Source organism: Corvus brachyrhynchos, unplaced genomic scaffold (assembly GCF_000691975.1).
Source record: "Corvus brachyrhynchos isolate BGI_N302 unplaced genomic scaffold, ASM69197v1 scaffold115, whole genome shotgun sequence".
NCBI classification, from domain to species: domain Eukaryota; kingdom Metazoa; phylum Chordata; class Aves; order Passeriformes; family Corvidae; genus Corvus; species Corvus brachyrhynchos.
In genome coordinates, this window is record NW_008239553.1 from 22,110,434 (window position 1) to 22,135,597 (window position 25,164).

Here is a 25,164-nt window from a genome sequence, read left to right on the forward strand (position 1 = left end):
TTTGGACTTATTCCAATCAGAGTACTTTACAAGAGGGCAATACTGAGCAGCCTGCCAACCTTTATCAAATGCTTTAATGCTTTCTTTAAATTAGCAGTTGGAGCAGTTCTATTGTCATTATTTAACTGTAACAACCAAAATTCTTTCAGCCCTGTTGGCCCTAGGGGTTATGTTATCAGAATGTGTTTAGAAGTGGGGGAGGAGGAATCCTTGGTTACTGCTGTTTAAAATCATGAGTTTTTCATTCATTGTCTATGCACAGCACAGGGAGACTTAGCAGGGCAAATACACAGTTCCGGATGCTACTTTTTAAAAAATACTGTCGCCTAAGGAGGTGTCTGTATGCCTGTAGACAGATCCTTTGTGGCAGTAATATGCTGAAGGTATGCCTATGGCAGAAGTTCATGTTCTTTTTCCCACTCCCATTTCTCCCTAAGGTGTCTTGCTTACCCAGCCTGTTGGTTGGCTGGGTGATTTTGTTGACCCGCACTTTTAGCAGTGTAGAGGTCCTCTGGAGAAGCTGGGTCAGTCCTGCCAATTTACTTTGACAAATACCGTTCTTTTCATTGTGAATACAAACTAGCTGGAGATCCATTTTTGAGTCCCACATGAAGGGGCACTCAGAACAATGTAAAAGCCTAAAGCAGGAACTCTAGAAGGATCCAGTTCTGATAATTTATTATAATAATATAATAATTAATATTATTATGTTTGTTATTTTATTATTTGTGTTACTTTATGAATACAAGTCAAACCCAGCAAAGGTTAGCTTTTACTTTATTTTGTTTAGTTCTGGTTCTGACTGAATATGTTGGAGTGGTTATTGTTTGTGAATGCCATATAAATATACCAGCTGTTACACACTGAGAGTGTATTCTGAAATATTTCTTTTTTGTTTAAAAGTTTATTTCTATACTGGTTGATTTAATATGCCTTATGTACTGTTATCTGCTAAACTAATGGAAAATGTGGTAGTGTACTGTCAAGTGTTCTATGATGTTTGCTAGCTAAAATAATGGCTTTGGAGCAGCACCTGTCACAGCACTGTTTAGGAGTGTGCCTGTTTAGGAGATGTTTAATGGTACTGTATCTGTCTTAAAATATCATAGGCTACTTTTAGTAGAAGTCACCATTAAGTAAGTAGCAATGGAGTGGTAAGGTAACTTTAATATGTTCATTTTTCCAGAAAAGAGATCTCTGTCCATTTAACTAACCTTAGGTAAAATAAAATGTGTACTATCCCATTTATTAGATTTTTGTGCTATCACTTACTGCTTTTGCACAGCCAGTGTTCAATGCTGTATGACTAAATTCCTCGTATCATCTTTGTATTTGACAGGTCAATATATGTTCTGTTGAAATAGAAAGGGAGGAAAGTGCAGGCGGGTTTGTTCCGGAATTAAATAAGGGCCTTGCAGAGAATTGGCTTAGCTTCCTATTTTATGCAAGATATAAAATCAAAATATTTTTAAAGTAACTTCAACTGCTTTGGGATTTTTCCCTCATTTTGGATGAAAGAGGTGGGAAAATAATTACTTAAAAATGAAAAAAACCCCTATCAACTAAAGTCATGTTCTGTTTCATTTGGGGTACAGTAAAAACAAAAAAAAATACATCAGGTAAAAGTTGTAAGCCCAGAAATAAATAAAATAAAAGCATCAGTCATTTCTATCACTGGGGAACTTTTTTCATCTAAGCACATATGAACAATTGATCCTTGTAGTCATATATAGCAGTAAACATTAATAACTTAACAGTCTGAAGTCAGTGCTGAAGATATGGAGCATTATTGAAAGATGGAGTCGAGCAGGTGGCACTTTAATATGTTCAGTGTCATGGTTGACTCTAAAGACTAGTAGAATGAAATTACTTGAGGTTCTAAAGATTTAAAAAGCGAACTCATTTTGCTGCACTAAGGAAATGCTACTGATCAGGCTTTCTGTGTCCCTTTTTTCTAGGCTAGAAAATATTAACCCTGAAGAAAATGACATGGTAAGCCATTCTCTGAGGAGATTTCTTGATGTCAGTCTTATATCTTAGAGGCTTAAGTTCAATTGAGTGGGTTTCAAGAACTAAGATGTGGGAAAAAGAAGAATTGACACACTAATAATGTACATCTTTGCTGCAATATGAAAATTCAATAACTTCACTCAGTCAATTTACAATTCACATGTGCCTATTAATTAAAACCCTATATTAAATAAAATATATTAAAACTTCATGTCTGACTAACATATAATGCTGTTGGTAGACATTACAGGAATTACTGAACAGAATAAACAATGCAGACACAGGGATAGATATACTGAAGAATGGAGCTATAATTCTGAACCGAATACACAGGACCAAAGAACGTAAAAAGAAAATAATAGCTGAGGAAATGAATGCAGTAATAGAACAACGGGATGCTGCTTTATCTCAAGTAAGTCCATACAAGTATATAATCACTCAGTAGCAAATTTCTTTTTTTCTTTTTTTTTCTTTTTGGTTTTTGGGGGGTTTTTGGGTTTTTTGTTTTACTTTTGGGGAAGAAAATTATTTCATATACTTTTCTCTGTTGAGAATCTCAGAGGAGAGCCCCTGTAGTAAATGTCTGATTAGTGATCAACTTTTTTTTCATGGTAGTAGTGCCCATTAAAATGGCATCACTGTTTTTCACGAGAAAAGTTATGTTTGTATTGTTTGCGCTTCTTTACTATCTGTCTTCTTTCTAAAACAAAACAGTTTTCAGTGAGTTGACCAATCTGAAAATCTATTAAGGGCTTAGTTTTGGGGTATGCTGTGTTGGTAAAATGCATTGGATGACGGTTAACTGGGACTGAAGGATTTATAAAGGGTTATAAGTAGCAAAAATATTCATTAAAGGAAGGCAACAGTACCACATGCAACAGTGCAAGCAATTCCTCCCTTTGTTGCTTTACATTCAGGAGATAAAAATCAGCATGTGGTCCTTCACTCTCAAAGTCTTACCCATCTACTACGGGACTTGAAAGAATCTGGGTTCTTTTTTCTACTCAGATCACTCATTGCCTGCAATTTCCTATTTTGACAGAACAGTAATTGTCTTCATTCTCTTCACCATAAAGAGTAAAGAAAATGAAAGAAGAATCCTTGCTTTTCTCATCTCATGGAAGAGTTTTTCTGTTGGTTTTTTTGGCTTGAGTTTGGTTTTTTACCCACCATTTTTTTAACAGAATTTTAACTCAATAGGAATAAGTTGTAGGGAGGAACAATCCAAGTAGGGAGTGTATCTCCTGAGAAAAGATCTTAGGCTGGATGAAGTTCCTTATGGATTTATGCCAGGCAAGAAATTTCATCTGACTCTTCTAATATTGAAAATTTTGCTTTTTAATGTAAGTAACCAAAGTTGGCCCACATCTAGCTAATTTCTATTAGATTTAAAGTCAGGTTGTGGTCTTTAATGATACCAATAATGTTAATTGAATTTATGTTCTACTGAGAAGTTTTCTGATAAAAGTGCCTCCTCTACATACACTGTAATTTTCACACTTTTTTTCAGTCATTGTCTTTGCATTCTTTACTACTTTAACCTTGAAAGCTCCATCTGCCTGGTGCTTAAAATATTTTGTGTGTCTGTCAAGTATGTATTGCAAAAAATTTTAATGTATTAATGGTGGTATTTTACTTTCTCAGTCTACTTTTTTCCTTTTATATTCCCAGCACAGCTACTGGGAAACATCCAATAACCATTCCAAAAGTTTATGTTCTTTCTTCTTTGCACAGGGCATTTGAAAAGTGAGCAGCTTGTAAGAGGAAAGCTTTCAGCAAAAGAGAAGAATCTCTTGATATTTTTATTTTCATTTTTTCAGTTTTTGATTCTTTGTTGAAGTGGACTTTCAGGCATACTTGGACCATAAAACTATGAATGTCAGAAGAATATCATTGTCAGGCATTTTAATACACATTTTGATTTAATTTATTTTAAGCTGACTGTTTAAGGAGTAATATTTTCCAAGTAATCAGCTTGAAAATTAATAAAGATAATTGTTTTAGATAGTAATGGCTCAAGTGTCACCACTAGCAAAGCCACTTTAGGTGACACTTTAGGCATGTCAGCAAAAATCACAGGTAATGTTAAGTAGATACTGCAGATGAAAAAATAAATTAATGATTTATAAATCCTCAACAAATGAAAATTTAAATATTTGACTTTAAGCTGTAGTATTGTAATAATGCTAGCAATTTATACCACCGTTGTTTTAAATTAATTGTTATTAATAGAACTATTCATCATGTGTTTTCAAATATGTGATGCTTTTACAGCTGTTACTGTTGAATCTAGAAAATAGGTCCTTGGAATTGCAGCTACCTTTTCAACCTGTGTTTCTCACTTGATGATTCCTTGGGAATTTGTACCATACTTGAATTATTAGTAGTCTTTTGTTAACATTGCAATAGCAGTAGTTATTACAGTGCTAACAGCAAGAACAATAGGAGAGGGATTCTGCATTAGACCACTAAGGGACTAGATATAATTCAGGGGATGTATATGCTTAGCATAACAAATGCAAATTATTGGAAGTTAGATCTGGGGTTGCCTCAGGCATTCGTAACATCTGCAAGTTAAAATCTTTTTCTTTTTGTGGAAGTGGCATCAAATACAAAAGGGGGAATTGAGAGCAGGTTGAGAAGAAGCAGAAATAGAGTAAACCATTAGCAGGCTGTGGCTATCCTCTGGAAAACGCATTTGTAAAGTTCAGAGGTCACTGGGCAATGGAGGTTGAATGTTTAATGACACACCGTGTTGTTCTGTTCATGGTTGCTGTTGTGTGGTGCTGGAGACAGCAATGTCATTTGAGTGACCACCATAGCTGGTTCCATGTGATGGAGAGCTACCGATGCAGTAGCAAGCATTTGGACTGACTGTGTTTGATGAAGCTGCCCCTGTTACTTTTCACTGTGATTTTCTTCGCAATAGCCCGGCATTTGACAATTGAGCACAACGAACATGAGTAGTGTCTAGCTTTCGGGGGTTAACTTACAGGATTTCTGATTTGTCCTAGAAAGAAACAATAATGTGAAAGCCTTCACAGCTCAAACACATTGTTTTGATTTCAAGTGAGGAATATGTTACATTTCTAGAGAATGGACATTCTATAAACTATGCATTTCCTATGACCAGGTAAATACAGATTACTTCCAACTAGTCTTTTAAATTCAGTTTTATAATGCTTTTTCTGGTAGCTACTGAGTAGCTACTACTGAGCTGCATTTAACTGGACTGCCGTTGCAGCGTACTTGATGATTAGCTAGTTGTGATTCTTCTATTTGAATTTTACTTGAATAATTCTTTTAGTCTTAAAAAAATGAAGAGCACTGTCCATGTCTTGGAAAGGCCATGAAAATGTTTTTTCTAGCTGTAACACCCAAGAACCTCTGCGTATTTTTTGAGGTTTCCAACGTGAACATTGCTTCTTACTAGGAAGCAGATTGAGGCACTTCTATCACTGTATTGAGCTGTGCAAGTGTATGTAATCTTAGATCTTTCGCTAGATTGCTGAGCAAATATGCAAACTACTTTTTGTATCTGTGAAAACAAATGAAATGGTATAAACTCAAATATTTGATACTACTTTTAGTATGTATTTTCAAGTGAATAATAAACAAACAACTAAAGCATGGCTAAACATTGACATCCATCTTCTGTATCAACCCCCTTGAAAAAAACAAACTCAACAGTTTGGTTGTATTTGCTAAGATATGTTTGTTAGTGAACAGATATTGTGTGATACTGAGGATCTTCGGTGTGTTTTATGACTGATCCTCTGAAAGAAATAAAACATCATTTTCTTGTCTGTAACATTCAGTTTTGTCTTAACCCATTCAAGGAAAAAACTTATTTGTCCAGTTGATCATAATAAAGTTTTCCCTTTCTTCAGAAATCTTTTCTTGCTTGAGTAATCCAGTTAGTGGCAGGCATTTAGTAGAGATTCCATATGGCATAGTCACATTGTGTGATCTTCATAAAATACTCTAAAGAAGTGGTTTCCAGCAGGAGGCAATACAGTACAATGTCTCAGCCACCTATTAGCCACATCACACCTTATGGACAGGAATGTTAATATCATTACAGGGTTGGCAGCTGAAGACTTGACTAAGACATTACAATTACTTTTCTTCTGGTTTAGACAAGAAAGGGGACTTTTTAATTGGTACAGCTTGAAGGAAGTGATTTTTTAAAGCTCGTTAAGAGATTAGGAGATTGTGTGTTTGATATGTTTCCAGTCCTAACTAATTCTGTAAATGTGGGAGTTTTAAAATTGGTAACAGGTCAGTTCTATACAGAGTTTTAAATATTAAAGATATATAATTTGCTGTTAAGGAATAGCAGTGGTTTCATGGCTGGCAAAGTATCATCTCTTGTACACTGATCTTGAAGGAATAACATAACTGGCAGGCAAACCTGGTTTTACAGCTTTGAATAGTTTGACCACATCCTGCTGTGCAGGAACATGCTTATGACTGTTCATGTAAAAAATTGGCAGGCACCCAGTTGCTCATCTGAAGCAAGTGAAAGAATCCTTCTCTATTTTGAGGCGCTGTTTGGCAGCAGGCAGCACTTTATTGTCACTGAAAACAATGATGAGATGCACTATGCTTGACTTCCCATCATTATCAGTTTCGCTAATTAGTAATAACTGATAAATATCTGCACTTACAACTAGTCAGCTTCTTGCTAGCTTTTTTTTTGGTTTTGCTCTGCTAAAGCAATTTTCCTCCTTTTACACCAAGCAGTGTGTAGAGGTCTGTGTTACCTGTGATTCACAGAGCATTAAGGCATTCTCAGCACACGAGTGAACAGGTCTTACTGAGGTAGTAAACCCAAGAGGTGTATGAAATGTAAAAACAAGAAATGTAAATGAAAACAAATATTTACAGATCTTGGACTCTTAGTTGGGGAATACTCGAGTGACAGGTTACAATGCCTCATGACTCTTGGGACAGAGGTGATCCCTTTGCATGCCAAAACATAGTTTGGGATGTTATTTTTTTTACTTAGCAGTTTGGTTTTATACTGTGTTTTGGTACCCTTTGGCTCTTCTTGACACTTGATGCTAATCAAGTTCTTGGCTGGCAGGAGCACATCTGATGATATCCTCCTACCTGCTCTGTCAAGATGCTTACACTACTTTTCCCTTTGCCGCTGCTATTTGGGAACAGGAAAAGAAGAGGTAGGATGCTGTATTCACACTTGTTTATGAACCAGGCAGCTGCCATTGGGTACTGATGATTTTGGTCATGGGCTTATTTCAGGAGGAAAGTGAAAGTAAGGGGGATGTTTATTGTACTTCGAGGATCCAAAAACCTTGCTCATTCACTCACTTTGGGAAGGCAGCAGCAAGTTGCTGTTGTTCTCATTTGCATCCTTTTCTCTGAGAGATAGCTGATAAATGGGCATGGGGAAATTCCTTGCCAGCAGGATGGTTAAACAGAGAGAGGACGCCTATCTGCAGGATACCCCTTTTGCCCTGTGAATTTAGTCCAAGTCCTGACAGAAAGCAACAGAGGTATGCAGTAAGATATAGAGTAGATTAAAAAAGAAAAATAATTTGAGATTTAACATTAAAAATTGCACAGTGAGTGCAGGGAGTAAAGAAAGAGGGGCTGATGAAATAGTTGTCAGTTTTATTGGGATTCACTGAGTGGATTTTATTTGGATTACCTACTGGCCTCAGGTAAAGCTCACAGATGTCTCTTCTTTGGAGGTAAGACTGAGTAAAAAGGATCCTGAAGGGAGATCACAAAAAGTGAAGTTATACGAGCAGTGGTTGTGATTAGCAGTGTTAGTCTGTTTAATTGCATTGCACTGCAACAGTGCTTGAAAATAACACATTTCATTTCCTCTGTACCTAAATAAAGATAATCCTTTGAATGTTTGACTAAATCCATGTTTTAGGAAGTCCATGTTATACAGAACACAGTCAAATCCATGTTTTCTTTGCTCCTTCTCAGAAGAAAAAGTGAATCTCACCAAGTGCCAGACTGAGTCCATGGTTGCTGTATTTGGGACACGTGGAGTAAAATTATTGTGAATGATGCTGAAGAGCATCAGGAATCTTTTGCATCTCAGAAAAGGGCAGGTTCTTCACGACTTGGCTACTTACTTTTTCTAAAAACAAATCCAGTTTGAAAATATATAATAATTCTTTACTTTCTAAGATGATTAGGTGTGCTCTGACTCTCTACCTTGGATATATTTGTTCTGGCTTTAGCATGAATATTTTCCAGGAGAATATTCAGTTAAATATTTGGCTGCATTTAGAAGACCATGAAGTATTTTTTTTCTTCTGAAGTAGGAGCTTTAGTCCACTGGAGACTTAAATAGAGAGGAAACTGGCCAAACAGAATCCTCTTGGTTTCTTACATTGGGTTTTCTGATTTTTGTAGAATGTTCCCCCAAATCATAACACCTGTTTAATCTTTTGCCATAGTATTCTGTTTAATTTGATAAGGGTATGTGATTCACAGTTTTCAAAGCATTAAGAAATCTGAGGAGTGGTGAGATGTTCAAACAGGATAGTAAGAGAAGGTTTAGGGACACTACAAATCCATGTTTGTAGTGTCAGTTTGTCTCTCACAGTGATGTAGCAGAGGTTGTGATTTCTCTGTAGGCAGGTATCTGTTAACAGAGCATGAAACTCCTTGGTTTCACTGGAGTTGGAATTTCACTACTAAAAGCAAGTATTTTGCAGTTATTCCTGAGTTTAGACTTTAGTGAGGCTTTGGTTGCATTAGGTCTTGTATTTTTTGAGTTAATACTTCATGCAGCTTGAAGTGCCAGTCAGACGGTAGGTCATTAGTGGAGGGAGAGAAGGATCTGAAGGAAATTACCCTTAGGAGCTCTTATACTGAACTTTTGTATTTAGTCCATGAATGGTAGGTGTGAGTAAATATGTAAATGTTAATGCGGTGTTTCCTTGAAGAGATGGGCTATGCTTTTCTTTTTTTTTGAGCTTTAGAAGCAAAATTTTAATTGATACTGCATTTCTTCTTTTTGCTGCTGTAAGGTTTTGACTGAATGATGCCCGGAGACGCATCATTGTTTGCATTGTTAAATCACCTGTTGTTCCTCTGCAAACAGTGTGTAGTGCAGAATTCAGAAAATACTTGTCTGCATAGTATTTGAGGGCATGATCAAGCTTGATATCTTTAATTGTAAACTTTAATGAATTTCCAGTTGAACATTCATCCTCTCTTCAATATCTAGAAGCTACTTACCCCTTTGAAAATGGTAATAAATTTGCATGCAAGCTTGTTCCATTAATTGCTGTTTGACTCATCTATCATGGTGCTAAGCTTTATATTCACACAGCTTAGACTTTCAAGCCAATTTCTGGAATTAATTTAAATATTTAATGTCAAAACCCTGGGACGAAAGAGAGGAAAAATGTATTTTGTATGCTTATTGATCTCCTGTTTCAGTAGCAGCAACCCATAGAGGAAACTTCCAATGTGAATAAAAGCAGAATTCAAACAGTATTCCCTCTGAAGAGTATTACTGTGCATGCAATAAGGTTTATAGGTACCAAAACTCTTGTAGAGGTACCTTAAGTAAGTTTTCCATGGTACTTAACACTTTACAGCTTCAAGTTAGGTGCTGAGTGTTGAATCCAGTTTCACTTTGGTTACTTGTTGGATAAAATGTTGGATTTTCTTAAAAATTGGGAAAAAAAAAGAAGTTGTGTGCTTTGTATGAAAAGCTGGTTTCCTTAGTCAACTTTCTAAGGAAACTATGCAAAATTACTTTGTTATTTTGGATACGTAGATGAGTCTGCATAAGAATTCTTTTTATAATGAACAAAGAAGATTTTTTTTTGTTTCATTTTTATCATTAATCTGGAGTCTGAAAAGGCTAATATGCCTGGCCTGCATGTTCACTTGCTTTTCCTCACTTGGTCCTTCAATGTTCACAGGTTGCAACTTTGTGTTTTATTTTGCCTGTATTAGCAAGTAGTGTGAACAAATAGTGGTGGATCTGGAGTATGAAGTAGTTCTCAGCATCTGACATCCACATTAACCCCTTTCCAGAATGGGGAGAGGGGCATTTCTTTGGTTTGGGGTGTTTTGTTTGTCTGGGGTTTTTTTTGTCAGGCTACTTATAGTCAAGTCCTATGGATGGAATACCATTTGTGTCAGAATGCAGTAGGTGCATTCCTGGAGTGCATCTTTGAGTTTGATTAAATTAAAAAAGAAATCCGATTTGTTTTCTCAGATAGCACTCCATGGTGCAGAACAAAGCATACTAAGTAGAGAAAGTGCAAAGTAGCATGCAAATTGGGTATTACATGAAATTAAGGATAAAAATGCGATGATTTTAAGAAAGAAAATGAGATTTATTTAAATAAATAAGGAAGTAAAAGCTATCAATATTCTTGGAGAAAGTACTCTAATATGTTTGTATTCAGACTTTTTCCTTTGAAAATTATTAGACTATTTTATACGCAGACTTTTCTGGTGATTGTTTTTGTCCTGTCGTCAAGATGTAAATGAATTTGATTCCTTCAAGGAGAAATAGGTTTCAAACTAGTACCATAATTTGCAAATAAAATGATACACAGAACGTAAAGTTTGGATTTAATTGTGCGGTGGAGATATCATGAAGAATAGCAGGCAAACTATATTGCTGATCATGCCACTTCTACAACATCAGTAATTGACTAAGAGTATTGTGGGACATGGAGCTAAGAAGAATGAATAGAGCTACTTTTTGTTGACTTAATTTATTTTTATTTCCAGAGTCCCTGAGGTGAAATATTGACTCTCTTCCAGCATTGCAGTACCCTCCACAGTCATCCTTGTGATTCAGCATGTGTGCTAAGCTGTAAAGAGGGGAGATGAGTAAGGAAGCTAAGGTCTAGCAATAACAGAGGATGTAAGGAAAAATTACTGTGATGATGATAAGCTGATTATTCATTTTCAACAGAATTGTAAATGATTGTGGCTGGAATGTGGGACTTAAAAATGTTAGTTCCATTTCTTTCTAGATTTTTAACTGGTTTTAAATGATCAGGTAATTACCAAAATGAAAATTTTCCCTCTTGCTTTGGTCTGAATATTGTGACTTTTTTTTTGGTTAAGCTTTTTTTGAAGCTGTTAATCAATTTTTCCAAGTCCTTAGGCTAGATGAAATATTCTGGTTTAAAGTATGTAGTGTTCCTGACAAAATAAAGGGACAAGAAAATCTATCAATATTCTCTTTATGAAAGGGAGATTTCACAGTAGCATTAACTTATCTTTGTCTGGTTCACCAAGTATGCCTACATTTGTTTGTTGTATGGCTTTACTGTTTCGTGCTTCAGATTGTGAGTATCTAGGATTTAGCCTCTTTTCCATGTTCTGTTTATTCACTGTTAATTATTTTTCAAGCTGAGTTGCTTGAGAACAAGAAAAATTTAGCTTCCATTACCCTCTATTGCAAATGAAGGACAGGCTTTCCTATTGCATATAGTCTGCATGTAATTGTAAGATGCTGTTGTCAGAGAACTTTTTAAGGCTTGCTGATGTTAATGCTTTGTTGTCATTCTTTTCAGCTGTGTTTTTGATTTATTCTTGAATATACAGCACAAAATATCATTCTTCTTTATCGTTTACTTTTGTATTGAAAATACTTTTTAAATTACACAATTCAAATACATAGAAATACTTAAAGGCTCTTAAGAAGCTGTGACTATGTAAAAAGTATAATACTTGTAGCTATAACAAAAGAAAAGTTGCAGATGAAGAACAGTATTAAATCATACAAGTATGACAACTTTTTTCAGTTCTGGAGTTGTTATCAGAAATACAGAATAGAAGTGGCTAACTACACAGTATTTAATTGGTGTAAAATACTGATGCAGTAAGACTTATGAATGTATGCTTTATATTGTTAATAACAGAATTTGAGAGAGAGGAATTTTAACATTACTTAATTAATTACTAGCTATAAACATGTAAATCTATTAACCAAAGTCGTGCAACAGTTATTGGTCATCTTTCAGTTATGCTGAGTTGCTTATTTCTTAGTTAGCTGTAACGTCCTTCTCTGCTTTCTACAAAAGTAGTACCAAAGAGTAGAGAAACCCCAAAAATCAGAGTAGAGCTCTCTATCAAATAATGGCTATGAACACTTTGCTCCTAGTTGTCGCTTGAGATGACTTTTCACCAATAGGTAAGATTTCTTTCAAGTCTTGTTATTATCATGATGAGAAATTTCTTATTTCAGATCCCAGCAATCTCAGGAAACAATAGTTTCCACTCTCTTTTTCCCTCTCTGTGACTTTAATTCCTTCATCTTTAAGACAAAGCTTTTCTTTCCTAATCTACAAGCATTTTTTCAGCCTTATTGCTTGGGGTCCCGTTCACAATCAAAATGTTAGGACTTAAATTGAATCTCAGCCTGAAAAACAAGTCTTGAAAGAGTCACTGTGAAAAGGAGAGCCAGTGCCAGCCTCCAGGAAGACACAGCAAAATTATTGTTAATACCTTATGCTAAATAGTCACGTCAGCTGGCGTTCTACTGTAGGGCCAGCCAGCAGCTGTGTCTCTCCTTACATGTTCTCCTTATGTCATGTACAGTGTCTTCTATGGTATTCAGACTCTTCTCAGCAGTAGTCATGCATTTTACCCATTTTGTTTGTTTTGGCAGGCAGGCCTATCACTTTGCTTTCAGAAGTTGTCATAACATTCTTCTATCTTTGTGTTTTTCTTAATTTTTTTCCCCCTTAGGGTGTCCTATTCCACAAAGAATGGAATTGCCAGGATGAGAGCAGTGTTGGTAATTACACATGTCAAAGGCAGCTGATTTTAGGTTTAAGCATTTCTGCTTTTCAGTAACATATCTGAAAGCTTTTAGGTGACTGTTATTCAAAGCTGCAGGATCAGCCCACTTAAGAAGGGTGCATCTATTTAGGTGTTACATCCATGTCTGTAAAACACCTCAATGAAGATAAAGCTAAATTTTCTTACAGAGATAGAATCTTCAGATTGAACCTCTGTTTAATATTTGCAAAGTCTTATTCATGTACCAAAATCATACATTCAGGCATTTCTCTCTGTTACCAAAGCTGAGCAATACATAATTTCTAAATGTATGGGTTTGTTCCAGTTTTGCAGAGCTTTGGTTTACTTTCTTGAATCTTTCTTTGTGGGATGCTTTTGTATTCTATGTATGATTTTTTTAAAGTTTGTGCAACGCTGATTAATTTCTTGATTTTTTTAAATTACTTTCATTCCACTTTTTCATTCCACAAATTGGAAAAGGTGTCTGAAATATAATTTTATATATTTCCTGTTACCTAGCTATATTTGCTGTTACTTTCTCTGTATTGATGAGACAGAAACTGTTTCCACAATAACATCTGAAGATTTGTAATTAGTTGCTTCATTTTCACCCTTATGCTTAGACAGTTAAAACACTGATATTAATATTGCTTTCAGATACTTCTGGATTGAAGTTTCCTGGAAAAAGAGCAAATACTACAGGTTCAGATTATTTATTCAAAAAGTGTCTATTGTCCCTGGTGTATCTGGAGAGGTTTGTGCTTTCACCTACCTAGCTGGTGTTTTAGTTTGTAATAATCTCTAGTTTAAAGTAGCTTTTATTACATGTTAAACAAATTTTGTATGGACATATTATACACCAGAAAATATTCAAGAGCTGCCACTTAGGCAACCAATGGCTCAACTGAGAGGACAAAATTTATCAGGACAAATGGACAGTATGTACTACAAGGTACACCTGCAATAACATGTTTACAATATCAGAATAAAAATATTTTAAACCTCTGCTATCTATACAGTGATCTGTGATTCTCTTTTCTTGAAAAAGGTGATGATATTTAAGGATGGACCAGAAGTATTCCTGTCCTTTTGTGCAGTAAATGCCAACTTAACGTTTCAGCAATAGCCTTGTTTGCATATGGATTTTACAAAAATCCATTGAAGATTATTTGAAAACCAGCTCATTAGAATGACAGATTGCTTACCAAATTTTGTTTTCTTGTCAACTAATATTGGTTACATTCAATTAAACAAGGTTGTACTTTCTAAAAACATAATCTCTGTCAGCAGCTGAGTGCCTTGCTTATATCTGCAGATCAGATTCCTAATTTCTAAATCTAGTTGGAAGATTAGGCTGTTTCTAAAATTTCTCCTTTTCATACAGCTTTCACATTTTCACTACCTCTATTCTGCTATACATATTGTTCAAGTACCAACGCTGCAGATTATTAAGTGGGGGTGAGAGAAAGGCTTTAAACAAGAGCAATTGTCAGCTTTCTGTCATGGTGTGTTGTCAGATGTTTGACAAGCTGTCTCTTGGCCACAGGCCATCTGGTTGTAATGGAGCTGACTACTCTTCTGAAGAGCCAGCAAAACATGTGGCCACACGAAGCAACAGCTCCATGTCATTTGGTCAAGTCAATGAAGCAAAGGTTTGGGGTGTCGTAATCCCAGTTCTGACATGGTCTTGTTAGTTGATTAAGATTCTTAAACTTTCTGTGCTAATTTGTTATCCCACAAAACCAGAAAGTACTACTTACTAACTTGACTTGAGTGTTGGAAAAATTGATTAGTCAGTGTTTACGAAAAGTTGTAACATAATTAATTATGAGTATGATTAAAGAAGAGTTATTGAGAGGAATCATGTAGTAAAGAGAATATATATGGGGGGAAAAAGTGAAGTAAAAATGTAGACAAAAATGAAGTGGTGTAGTGGAGTGAACCTTACACAGCCAAGATGAGAACTGAGAATTAGAGTGTACATTTATGCGTACATTCTGCTGTGCAAAAGAAAGGAAGAAAGATGCTGCATTTGAAGGAGGGAGAAACTAAAGAACTTGGAGAGGGAAGATTTATGTTTCCTCCTTTCAGCAATGAAGGAGGAGAATTTTTTTTTTTTTTAAGTTACTAAAAAATATAGTTCATGGGTTTCTGAAATTTGCGTTCCTTCCTTTCATTAGGAACACATTTTCTGTGGGAGTTGCATTGATTTGGAAAATGCATAATAAGACCATAAATAAAATAAGATCAGAATAATATTTTAATATTCAGATGCTTTGATTTGCTTCTTGAGGACCTTTCTTGCAGTACTGCGTAGTACTTAACCACTGTTGAAATTATTTCAGGCAATCAGCAGGGTATTTAGGTCTTGGTTTTCATGTAAGTAGTATATTAATGCATGTTCTGTATTAATGGCAAATTTATTCCAAAACCTCTTGGGTGTTGTGTAATTTTATTCTTTAAATATTTTTAAAGATGTTGAGGTTAATTATTCTGAATTATTTTCTATACAGAAGTTTCTACTCTGAAATAATTTCTTGTATCTGTATGCTGGACTTGCTGATATCCATTGAAAGTAAAACTGACCCTAGTCTTAACTATTACTGTACTTGCAGACCTTTATTCAGTGATTTAGAATTTAGCTAATCAAGATTACTTTTTTATTTTTTGTCATTACTTTTAAAAGAGAATCTTGACTCTTGAATGCTCTTTCTCTCTTATGATAAAATTTTAATTAGTGTTTTCCATTTGCTGAATTATTTGGGAGTATTGGTAATTTCCTTTGCTTTTGAATATAACACACTAACATATGAATTATGATTTCATTGTACTGTGACAGTGTCTAGTTTTTCTAAAATTCTGCAGTGGGGCGTGAGCAGGCGTACTACTTGTGTACTACTCATCTGCTTACATGCTTAGTTTATACATTATTTATTAGACTTATAGGCATGAAATTAAAAATTTGAATTAATAATGTGACTGATGTAAAGCAGAAGTTGCTTATTTATATATGACAGGCAATTAGGAAAAAAACACCCTTACTTTAGTTTAATGCATTTTTGCTTACTTTCAGACTCAGTACAGCCTCATGAATAAATGTTTGACTCCAGGTTACTAGGTTTGTGTTTTGATTAGAAACAACTCAGAGGTGAGGTAAATTTGTTAACTTATATGCAATGGACACAGGAGAATGTGAAGGTGACACAGTTATGTGGCTTCAGCAGCTCCTGCTGTTGTTTCCTCCTGCAGATCAGGAGTCTGTCAGCAGCCCCTCTTAGCACAGACGTCGTCATCCAGTGCACAGCCAGCACAGGAACCCTGTTTGAATGACCTGTGAATCACATGCAGCTCAAGAACATCACCTTTTCCTTTCTCTATTTCTTGCACATTTTTATAGAGAGTTTCATTGATTAAGAAAGTCTGTGTGTGTTGAACTCATTGAGAAGTAGATCAGGGTTGTTTTGATATTTGAAATATCATTGCAAGGATGTAAGAGTATGTAGAGAATGCAGTTGGGTGGGTAAGTATCATAGTGCTACTCAGTGCTGTGGAATTGCTGCATGTGTAAGGATGGTTAACATGAAGGGTGTAAACAGTTAAACTTTCCTGTCTAAATTTTCTGAATACTGTGCACTTACAGTTCCTTTAACTAATAAAATGAAAATAAATGAAAACTTGTTTTGCTGCATTTGAAGTGTTCAGAAATAGACGGGGAAATGAATGGTGGGAGGAAACCTAGTCGTGCCTACAGCATATTATCTGCCTTAACACTACAGGTTGCAACTGGCTCATAGTGACAAAGAAAACAAAAATGTTTTATTTGTATTTTGATGCATTTTTTTTTGTAGCTTTTTGAAGCAAGACACCATTGCACTGCTACAAAAAAAATTGAAGTGGTTACATTTAAGTATTTCTCTTACTAATAGAATATAAATTTTTAAAGATGCATGTGTTTCTGAGGCCTAAACTCTACAAAAACACTTTTCTTTCTTGAAATTAGAGTAGTTTTAAGCTGGTGGCCATTGTATAAATAATCATTCAAACACATTTGCTGATGGTTTGCCAAAACTTTGAAGTATTTTTTTTCAGAGGTTAGAAAACCTTAATTCAAAATTATAATTTAATGGAAAATTTTTTCTATTGATTATTATGTAGAAACTCATTTATTACTGAGTTTTTATTCTTTTAAAATTATTACTTTAGAAGAAAAAGGATAAATTCTATTTATATAAGTGCTTCCAAACATCTGCAGTTCAAAGTGCGTAATTCACAGTGACACCAAAGGTTGGTTTGTGTTTTGACTGGATGACTTTGGTTTGATTTTTGTCTGCAGAGGGAAGAGTGTATAGCCTCCAAGTGGCGCAAGATGTTTGCCTCTCCAGAAATTGTGATGAATTTGGGACAAGGGGCAGACTGTTCAAAAAAAGAAAAATATTGAGGGGAGGGAGAAGAAGGGCAGTCAAAGTGAGAACACTTGCATTCCATTTGGCATATTTGAGCTGGGAGCCAGTCTGAAGTACAGATGATTATAAACAAAGTAAGAAGAGGTGAACAAAATAACCAGCTAAGAGAAGAATCAGTTGAATTGTTTTTGTTTTCTTCACATGGTTATTTATTGTATTCAGGTTTCCACAGGTGAAGACTTAAAAATATAACAGGTGAAAAAGTAGCTTTGTTTCTTCATCTTTTTCGTGTGTGGTGTCTGGAATAATTACTTGTGCTTCAGTTGTTCATGGCAATGAATATATGTTAACTAATTTCAAAACATAGATGCACTTTATCACTTCTGAAGGTATTATGCTGTGTAGTAGTAGGACCTCAGTAACCCATAAACTTATCTTTCAATGGTAATGATGCATTTTCCATCAATATATGGTGTGTCACTTACTTTGCTCATGAGCATTTTGCTTAAAATTCATAAAGGAAAAAAATGCATGTGGGAAAATAGTTCTGCTATTCACATGGACTCCAACTTTCCCGGAATTTGGAGAACATAAATCATTTTCCCAAGTTATTCAGGAGAAATTAGGTTATTTTTATTTCACAGTACTTCAGTAATCAAGAATTCCATTTCCACAAGGTCTTCATGCATAAAAGTCCACAGAATGTGGCAGAGTACTCACTGTTTGAAGTGAAGGTGCTGATATGCAATCAAGTCATTATGCACTGGCTGACCCAGAGTGAGTGACTTTGCACTCACTTTTGATTTTTGTGTGACTTGAATAAAAATATGTTACCTTTAGTTTAATGACAGAATTAAGCTGTTTGTGGGAGACTGTGATTATGTATTTTTAAGCAAGGGAGGCCTCATAAGGCTTGCGATCAGATCAGACTAAAGATCCACCTGCCTCACCAGCCTGACCTCACTCTGGTCAGTACAGGAAAAAGCATATTGCAATACCTCCCTCTAGGCACTGTCGCTTTTTTTCAGCAAGCTCCTCAGTGGACTCTTATGTGTTTATGCCAGTGCTGATTCTTAAGGTTGTAAGCACTGCAAGTTTTGATAAGGACTTTAGAGGAACAAACGTGTTCTAATGAAATATTATCTTTTGTATGTGCTAATTGAATAAGACAATCAAATATTATTCAGAATTCAGGAAAGAACTTTGTGCAGAATTTTGCCTCATCTTAGTACATTTGTTTCATTAGACTTTGACCCCCATACCTGTAATAACAGAAACAAATCAATTGCTTTCCTTTTTCTCTAGCATATAAAAGGCATAATGTGTTGACTTTTTTTCCCTAGCATATTGCCATAAGTTCAGGAGAGGTTAGTTTGGATTCCTTTTAATGAAAGGCAGTGAAAAATACTATATGCCATATAGTAATATTAAAAGCAAATATAGATGTAACAGGATTAAATAGCCACCAGGACTGCATTTGTAGTAAGGAAGTGTTATGGTTTTCTGTTATATTCAGTTTTAGCTGTTGCTTCCTGAGCCTGAGAGTGCCACAGTACCCTTTCCTGGGTCAAATCTGTGCTGAAATACAAAATGAGAAATTCACCTGACATTACCATCCTACTTCAATGAGATGAGAGCGAGGGACCCTGGTATAGCAAAACATTTATGTCTCTTTGAAAGCACTCGAACAGCCTGATTGACCTAAGAAGTGCAGAGTTAAACAGGTGTGAAACCTCTGGGGATAGGTGTTGTCTTCATACAAACAAACTACACAGGGACCAAATGGTTGAGGCCAGGGGGTTGCTCTGCTCAATGTTAATGCTTTGCAGTATTCCATCTTTGTCTCTATTAACATTATTTCTCCACTGGCTTGCAGGTTTTTCTTTTGTGCAATGTCTGAACCTTTTACTTTGAGAACACCTCACTGAAGAATCATGTTAAATAACAATCAAAAAATAACTCATCAATCTGTGTAGATGTGGCAGGCACCATAACACTATGTTAACGTGTTACAGGTACAAGTTGAAGAAGAAATGCTGAAAAGCTGACAGCATGTTAAAGATGGTTTGTTTATACAAGTGCTGAAGTTATGTTTGATATGTTAATGCAACCTCATTTTCTAGTAAAGGCCAAACACTATTAAGCGGTTATTTGCATTGATTTTTCTATCTTCTGAAATACTTGATTCAAGGTAAACCATCTTTACTCCTTTTGTATAACTGGAACTGGGGCTATCTTTTAACAGTCACTTGCTGGGTAGGCCTCATGGACTCTACTCAGTGATATTCTCCTGGTCCATTTCTTGACCTCTCCATCAATGTCCCTTTTAGCAGATGTTCTTTCTTGCAATTTGTCTGGATTTTCCCTGTGGCATTCCAACGCTCCCACCTGGAGAGTCACTGAAAGAGGTCAGCACCCACTGCAGCTTGAACCGGTGCCTCTCACAAACATCCTCATTCTGCTGAATCATGTTACCTGATGCTCATTTTAAAAGACTTGACAGTAGCCTAGTAGTTTACATTTTAAGATGGGAGGGAAGAATATATTTACTTGCTGTCTATCCTTGCTTTCCCGGCTGAATCTCTTCTTATCCTTTTTGTATGTTACCTGGCTTGCTTTTCATTTTGTGTCTTAGCTGCTTGTGATACATCCTGTGCTGGGTACAAAGGTATTTGTTTGAAAAGACTGAGTGTATTTAGAAGAGTTGCATGGTGGAAATTGAGATAGAGAAGATTGAATCTCTGTTGCTGGAAATGGATGATGTTGTAGTGACAACTGTATAGTTGGGCAGTGATGGCTGCTCAAGGAACACTTAAAGTAGGCTTAACAAAGTTCACTGTCTGTCAAGTACATTATCACCTGCATCAGGCTAGCTAAGGTAGGAGACTTTTGGGGGCAAATACCTTCAGAGAGGAGAACAAATGTGTGGGTTTGAAAGAAGAGAGGACACCTTTGTCAGGATTGGTTTTGGGGGTAGTTTTGGTTTTTTTTACCTTCAGTGTTACCTCTCTGGCTACAGAACTCTGAGTACACACAGTAGACCACACAGTAAAGTTTATTCTTAGTAAATTGTTTGTGTGATACCTTTATAAAATTACATTACCATGTCTGAGGCTTTAATATCCTTTACTGAGCAAAGTAATTAGTGTTCTGATCAAGACATTTTCTCATTGACATGTGTCTACACTGCTCTTTTATTCCTTGATGTACTCCAAGTATCTGAAGTAGAGAAGCAGTTTTCTCAGTTAACAGCCTGTGTTTCATAAAGTGTTGAACTCGTGGGAATTTGGATTTAAGGGCACAATTAAACCTCAGATACGATGTTTAGGTAACCTGTGTTGCACAAGATATATTCACTGTTTGAAGTTTTCCCAAGTGTGAATTTCCACAAGTTTGAGATAACAGAATTTAGACACAGTATTTCAAATTAAACACTTCCTTTAGCTTTCAGCTTTCTTAAAAGGATACATCCAACATTTCCTTTTTGTCAGTACCAAGTTAGATGATGTCTTCTCTTCACTGTGCTCCAAAAAGTATTTTTATATATGTTTTTAAAAGGAAATTTAGTTTCTTACTTCCAGCTGTTGGCATTTTAGAGCCCTGGAGTGAACCAATAAAAACACATGTTCTTTTAAAGAACATCTATTTTTACTGGACCTTGCTAACAACTAGTGACACAGAATTCAAAAAATGTTGGCTCAAATGAATAGAAGGGCTACATTGTTTTAAATTCTATTTTTAAAACTTTTCTTTACAGCAAGATTACACTAAAATTTCATATTCTCCTGCACTTATGAAAAGGAGTGCTTGACTTTAGAATGCTTTTTTAATATTTTTAAAGTAGTTCAGGTATCAAAGTTGTCAAGTATAAAATTTTGCTAAGACATACACAGTGTTGCTGCTTAAGAGTATTATTATAATGCTTTCACAAAGAGGGTAATTGAAGATTTTACTTCCTGGACATCCAAGAATAAATGAGAATATCTTCTGTTAATGCAATGTTTCCAACATAATAAAACACTTAGGTGCAAAGGTCAAATTAGATCACCATTTCTTTCAGTGATGCCTCAAATTGAATTCAAGCAGTATACTAGTTAAATATGCCCTGGTTTTTTTCAGATATCAACACTCTTAGTAGAAATGAAATGAAAGAGAAATCATGAACTGCATGAACTGTTTCCAAGTGTGATGTAAATGTAATCATGTCAAGGTTGACTTGATAGGGAGGTTCACCCATTGTATGTTACTTGTGTTGCATCTTCACTGTACTTTACTTGTTCTGTGTTCTGCAAGATCCTGGAGTCCCACTGCTGCTGTTTATTTCAGTGTCCTGCCTTCACAGGAGTGAAGAGGAATGCAGAATTAAGATTACAGCCATAGCCTTAGTTGTACAATCTGCTCTGTACACCGAGATCTTTTTTCATAAAGTCCTGTAGCTAGATTTGGCTCTTAGCATATTTTCACATACCTTTTGGAATCAAGAGAATAGCATGATTATAAATTCAAGTTTTAAAGGTAAATTGAGATTTTATTCTTTTTAATAATATTTACAAAACTTGTGCTGTTGTCAAATTGCGATTCCAAAACACTGTTTTGATAAAGAATGTTGGCAAAGCAGAAAAGTCCTGGTGATCATACATGATGTAATGTATAGTGCCTGAAGTGGTAGATTGTTTTTTTTTAAATTGTGTTTAGATCACGTAAACTAAGGAAAAAATGTTGCTAGAGGAAAAAAGAAACCCTAACCTGTATTTAGTTCTTCAGTAGTTTTATTAGCGCCTTCGTGTGTGCAAACACATAATTTTCATACTGGACATGGAAGAAGAATTACAGCTGGGATTCTGTGATTTGTGATTTTGTGTGTGTGTGTGTGTATGTGATATAAACAGAGACATTAAATATCTCAAGTATGTGAAAATACTTACAATCAAATGTATCTTAATATTTTTTCTGTATTTCCCTATCTATGGGAAAATGTCCTTTTTTCTTGAAATAAAAATGAAACTGTACATTAAGGAAGTTTACAACACACACCGAGAGAATCTCTAGGCCAGAAAAATTCACTGCTTTTAAAATAGGTAATCCTGTTAGAAATAAGCTCAGATTTCTAATATAGGTAATGAAATATAACAACAGATATGTGAATGGAATTTTTAATAGTAGTGTTGGGCTCCTACAAATATTTAAAATGTATTCAAATAGAGGAATGGATCATTCTGGTTTATATACTGTACTGGATACCTGATGAGCAGTACCTTGGTAAGGTCTTATTTTGTATTTAAGAACTGTACATATTGTTATGTCCTTAAAATTTCTGTCTCAATATCCTTTAGCATTCCTTATTTTACTAAGACCTCAGTTATAATTTTTTCAGTTCTGCAGCTTTCTGTTTCACAGTTTTTCTGTTCTTAGAGTTAACATGAGCCAGGCTTCATTGTCCCATATACTGAATTGCTCAGGAATAGGTTGTATGTACACGATGGGAAGCTCAGTTCTGTGTTGTCCACAGTTGCTAAGATAACACAAGAGACTGACATTGTCAGATCCTCCATTTGAGACAGCAATGCCTACATGGGCATTATATCAGAATTCTTACTCCTTTTTTGCTAGGGTTTTCAGAAAGTATGTATTAAAATATTTTTTATCAATTAATTGTCTTTTGTTTCCACAGTCTGTTAGCTTTGGGTTTTGGTTTTGGTGGTCATATCCAAACTACTTGCTTGTAATGCATTGTTGTAAAATGCTTCTCCTGGTACTCTGCTTTTCCCTAGGTGTAACAGTTGTTCCCCTATGTCTTCTTGGTACTTCATCTGTTTTGTTTTGCTTTTTTTTGTAAAACAGTTTTTTTCATGAAGTGTCTGCTAAAAACTAATTGCTCTTTCAAACCAATGAACTGGGCAAGACCTTTTATAGTTAACATTAAAAAGAGCAAAATATAATTTGGCTCACAACTTGCAGATTTTTAATCATTAAAATAAATGCTCAGCAGACAGCGGTAAGTATACATGAATAGATGCACACAGTAGCAAGTGCTAATTTTTTCATTTCTTGTCATTAAGTATTTAAAGAAAACAATCTTAAAACTTCTTTCAATATGTTGTGTGTGTTGGAGAATTAGAGTAACCTCTTAGTGTGAAAAATACAAGTATAAAAATTCATGTATATTTTCCTGTAAAAGGCTGGATCGTTGATTTGGGAGGAGGGTCTTTCATTTGCTTGCATTTCAAAAAGCATGCATTCTTTCCTTTATATCTACTTTCTTAATACATAAAAGCCAAAACCTAGCCATATATTGGCATAACTAGGAGCAGAAATTCAACCCAACATTCTGATAAATATCTTATCTGATACTTAGCTTTTTTGGCTTACATTGGACCAGGAAGAAACTGAGTAATTAGACACATTTAAAAAACGTAGCTCTAGTACTGTCTGGGATTGTAACTTGCTTTTGTCTGATGCTTTCACTACTGCAGAAATGATGATGGGGTTATTTACGTTAAGTCGTTTGGCTTGTTGAAAAAAAATATGCCCACACTCCTCTACTTAATGGGATTCTTTCCTCGTTGCAGTGCAAACGGCTGGAGCAGGAGCTTCATCATCTGAAAGAGCAGAACCAGACTTCAGCAAACAACACGAGACATATGACTGCTGAAAACAATCAAGAACGTGCTCTGAAGGTAAATCTCCATTTCTTCTTGCAGGCAAATTAAGGTTGTAAGCCCCTGGTGCCAGCTTTCTGGGCTGCATATATCAGTTGTGTACATTTCGGCAGAAGTGAGCTATGGTGTTTGCCAACAACTGCTTCTTTAAACACAGATACAGCACCCTTCTGTTATGGTTTTATTTTATTTTGCGTATGAAAGCAACAAGAAAAAAAATAACATATCCTCCAAATTATTGGGCTGGTAATTAACACTAAATTCTTGAGATCTGTCCTTGCAATATTAGATTGTATAAGGTGAAGAAAACTGCAACTGTTTGCCTCGTGGTACCTTTGCAAAACTAATATTTTAAAGCATGGCTGTTTGATCTGCTCCCAGCAGTGTGTGCTATATTAATAACATTGTTGACCGATACTACTAGTGACCACATAGTTGATACTACTATTTGCAAAAGGGTAGCTACTTGGAATTGGGAGGAGGAATAATAAGTCTTGTCAATAAGAATAAAAATGAGCAGAGAGGCGGGAGAGGGTCAGAGAAAGGCCAGTGTAAAGTGACAGGTTATTGCTGCTTTGAGAAAGGGAAATTGTAATGTCAGTGGAATTGATAGCTACATACCCAGCAATCTCACCGTTAGCCAGGATAAGAGACTGTGCCAGGTAAGATGTGCAAGCGGTGTGCACACCTCTTCAACCACTATATTCCTAAAAATCTCTTTTATCAGTAGTGAAGAGACAATACAAATACAGAAGTTACTCTGTTTATACTGTGTTGTCATTTTAAAACTGTTTGATTTAGACAGTAAGATCCAAAGGCATCTCATTTATAGATAGCTTTTCCTCTGCCTTCTTTTTCTATTTTTTCTTTTTATTTGGGAAACATCATTATTCACACAACAACTTGACCAAAGCAAAGTATAGGAGTAAAAGTAAATCCTTGTGTAGTTTGACATTTCTCAGTAAGAAAAACAATAAATATAACAATAATAAGTGGAGAGAGGCTGTATGCCACACAAATGCTGTATGTTCCATGGGTTTATAATTGCCATCAAAATCTGTGGTGAATATTACAAAATCAGGTGTGAAATACTGAAAGCAGATGACTGGAAATAGAGATCATAAACATTCAGGGCTGTTTCTGACTGCAATAACAGCATTGTTTTGAATCTGGTAGCGCTAAAAGTCAGTGCTTGCCAGGCATGCTACTTTTTGAACGTAGTATTGTTTTTCGTTAATTGCATGCTGACTTGTTTTTTCTGTTTCATTGAAAATATTATGCACAGAGCCTTTCTGCTAGAAAAAAAAAGTTTTATTTAA

The 25,164-nt window shown here is 35.4% G+C and overlaps 1 protein-coding gene across 2 annotated transcripts in view; it reads left to right on the plus strand.

Annotated features, from left to right (window-relative positions):
* Positions 1-25,164, plus strand: part of MIPOL1 (mirror-image polydactyly 1) — a 163,533-nt gene that overhangs the window by 43,541 nt on the left and 94,828 nt on the right. For both annotated transcript variants that reach the window (XM_017742236.1, XM_008639590.2), the window contains 3 exons: positions 1,959-1,992; positions 2,252-2,422; positions 23,756-23,863. In XM_017742236.1, coding sequence (XP_017597725.1) covers positions 1,959-1,992; positions 2,252-2,422; positions 23,756-23,863 — 313 coding nt within the window. The remainder of the gene's footprint in view (positions 1-1,958; positions 1,993-2,251; positions 2,423-23,755; positions 23,864-25,164) is intronic.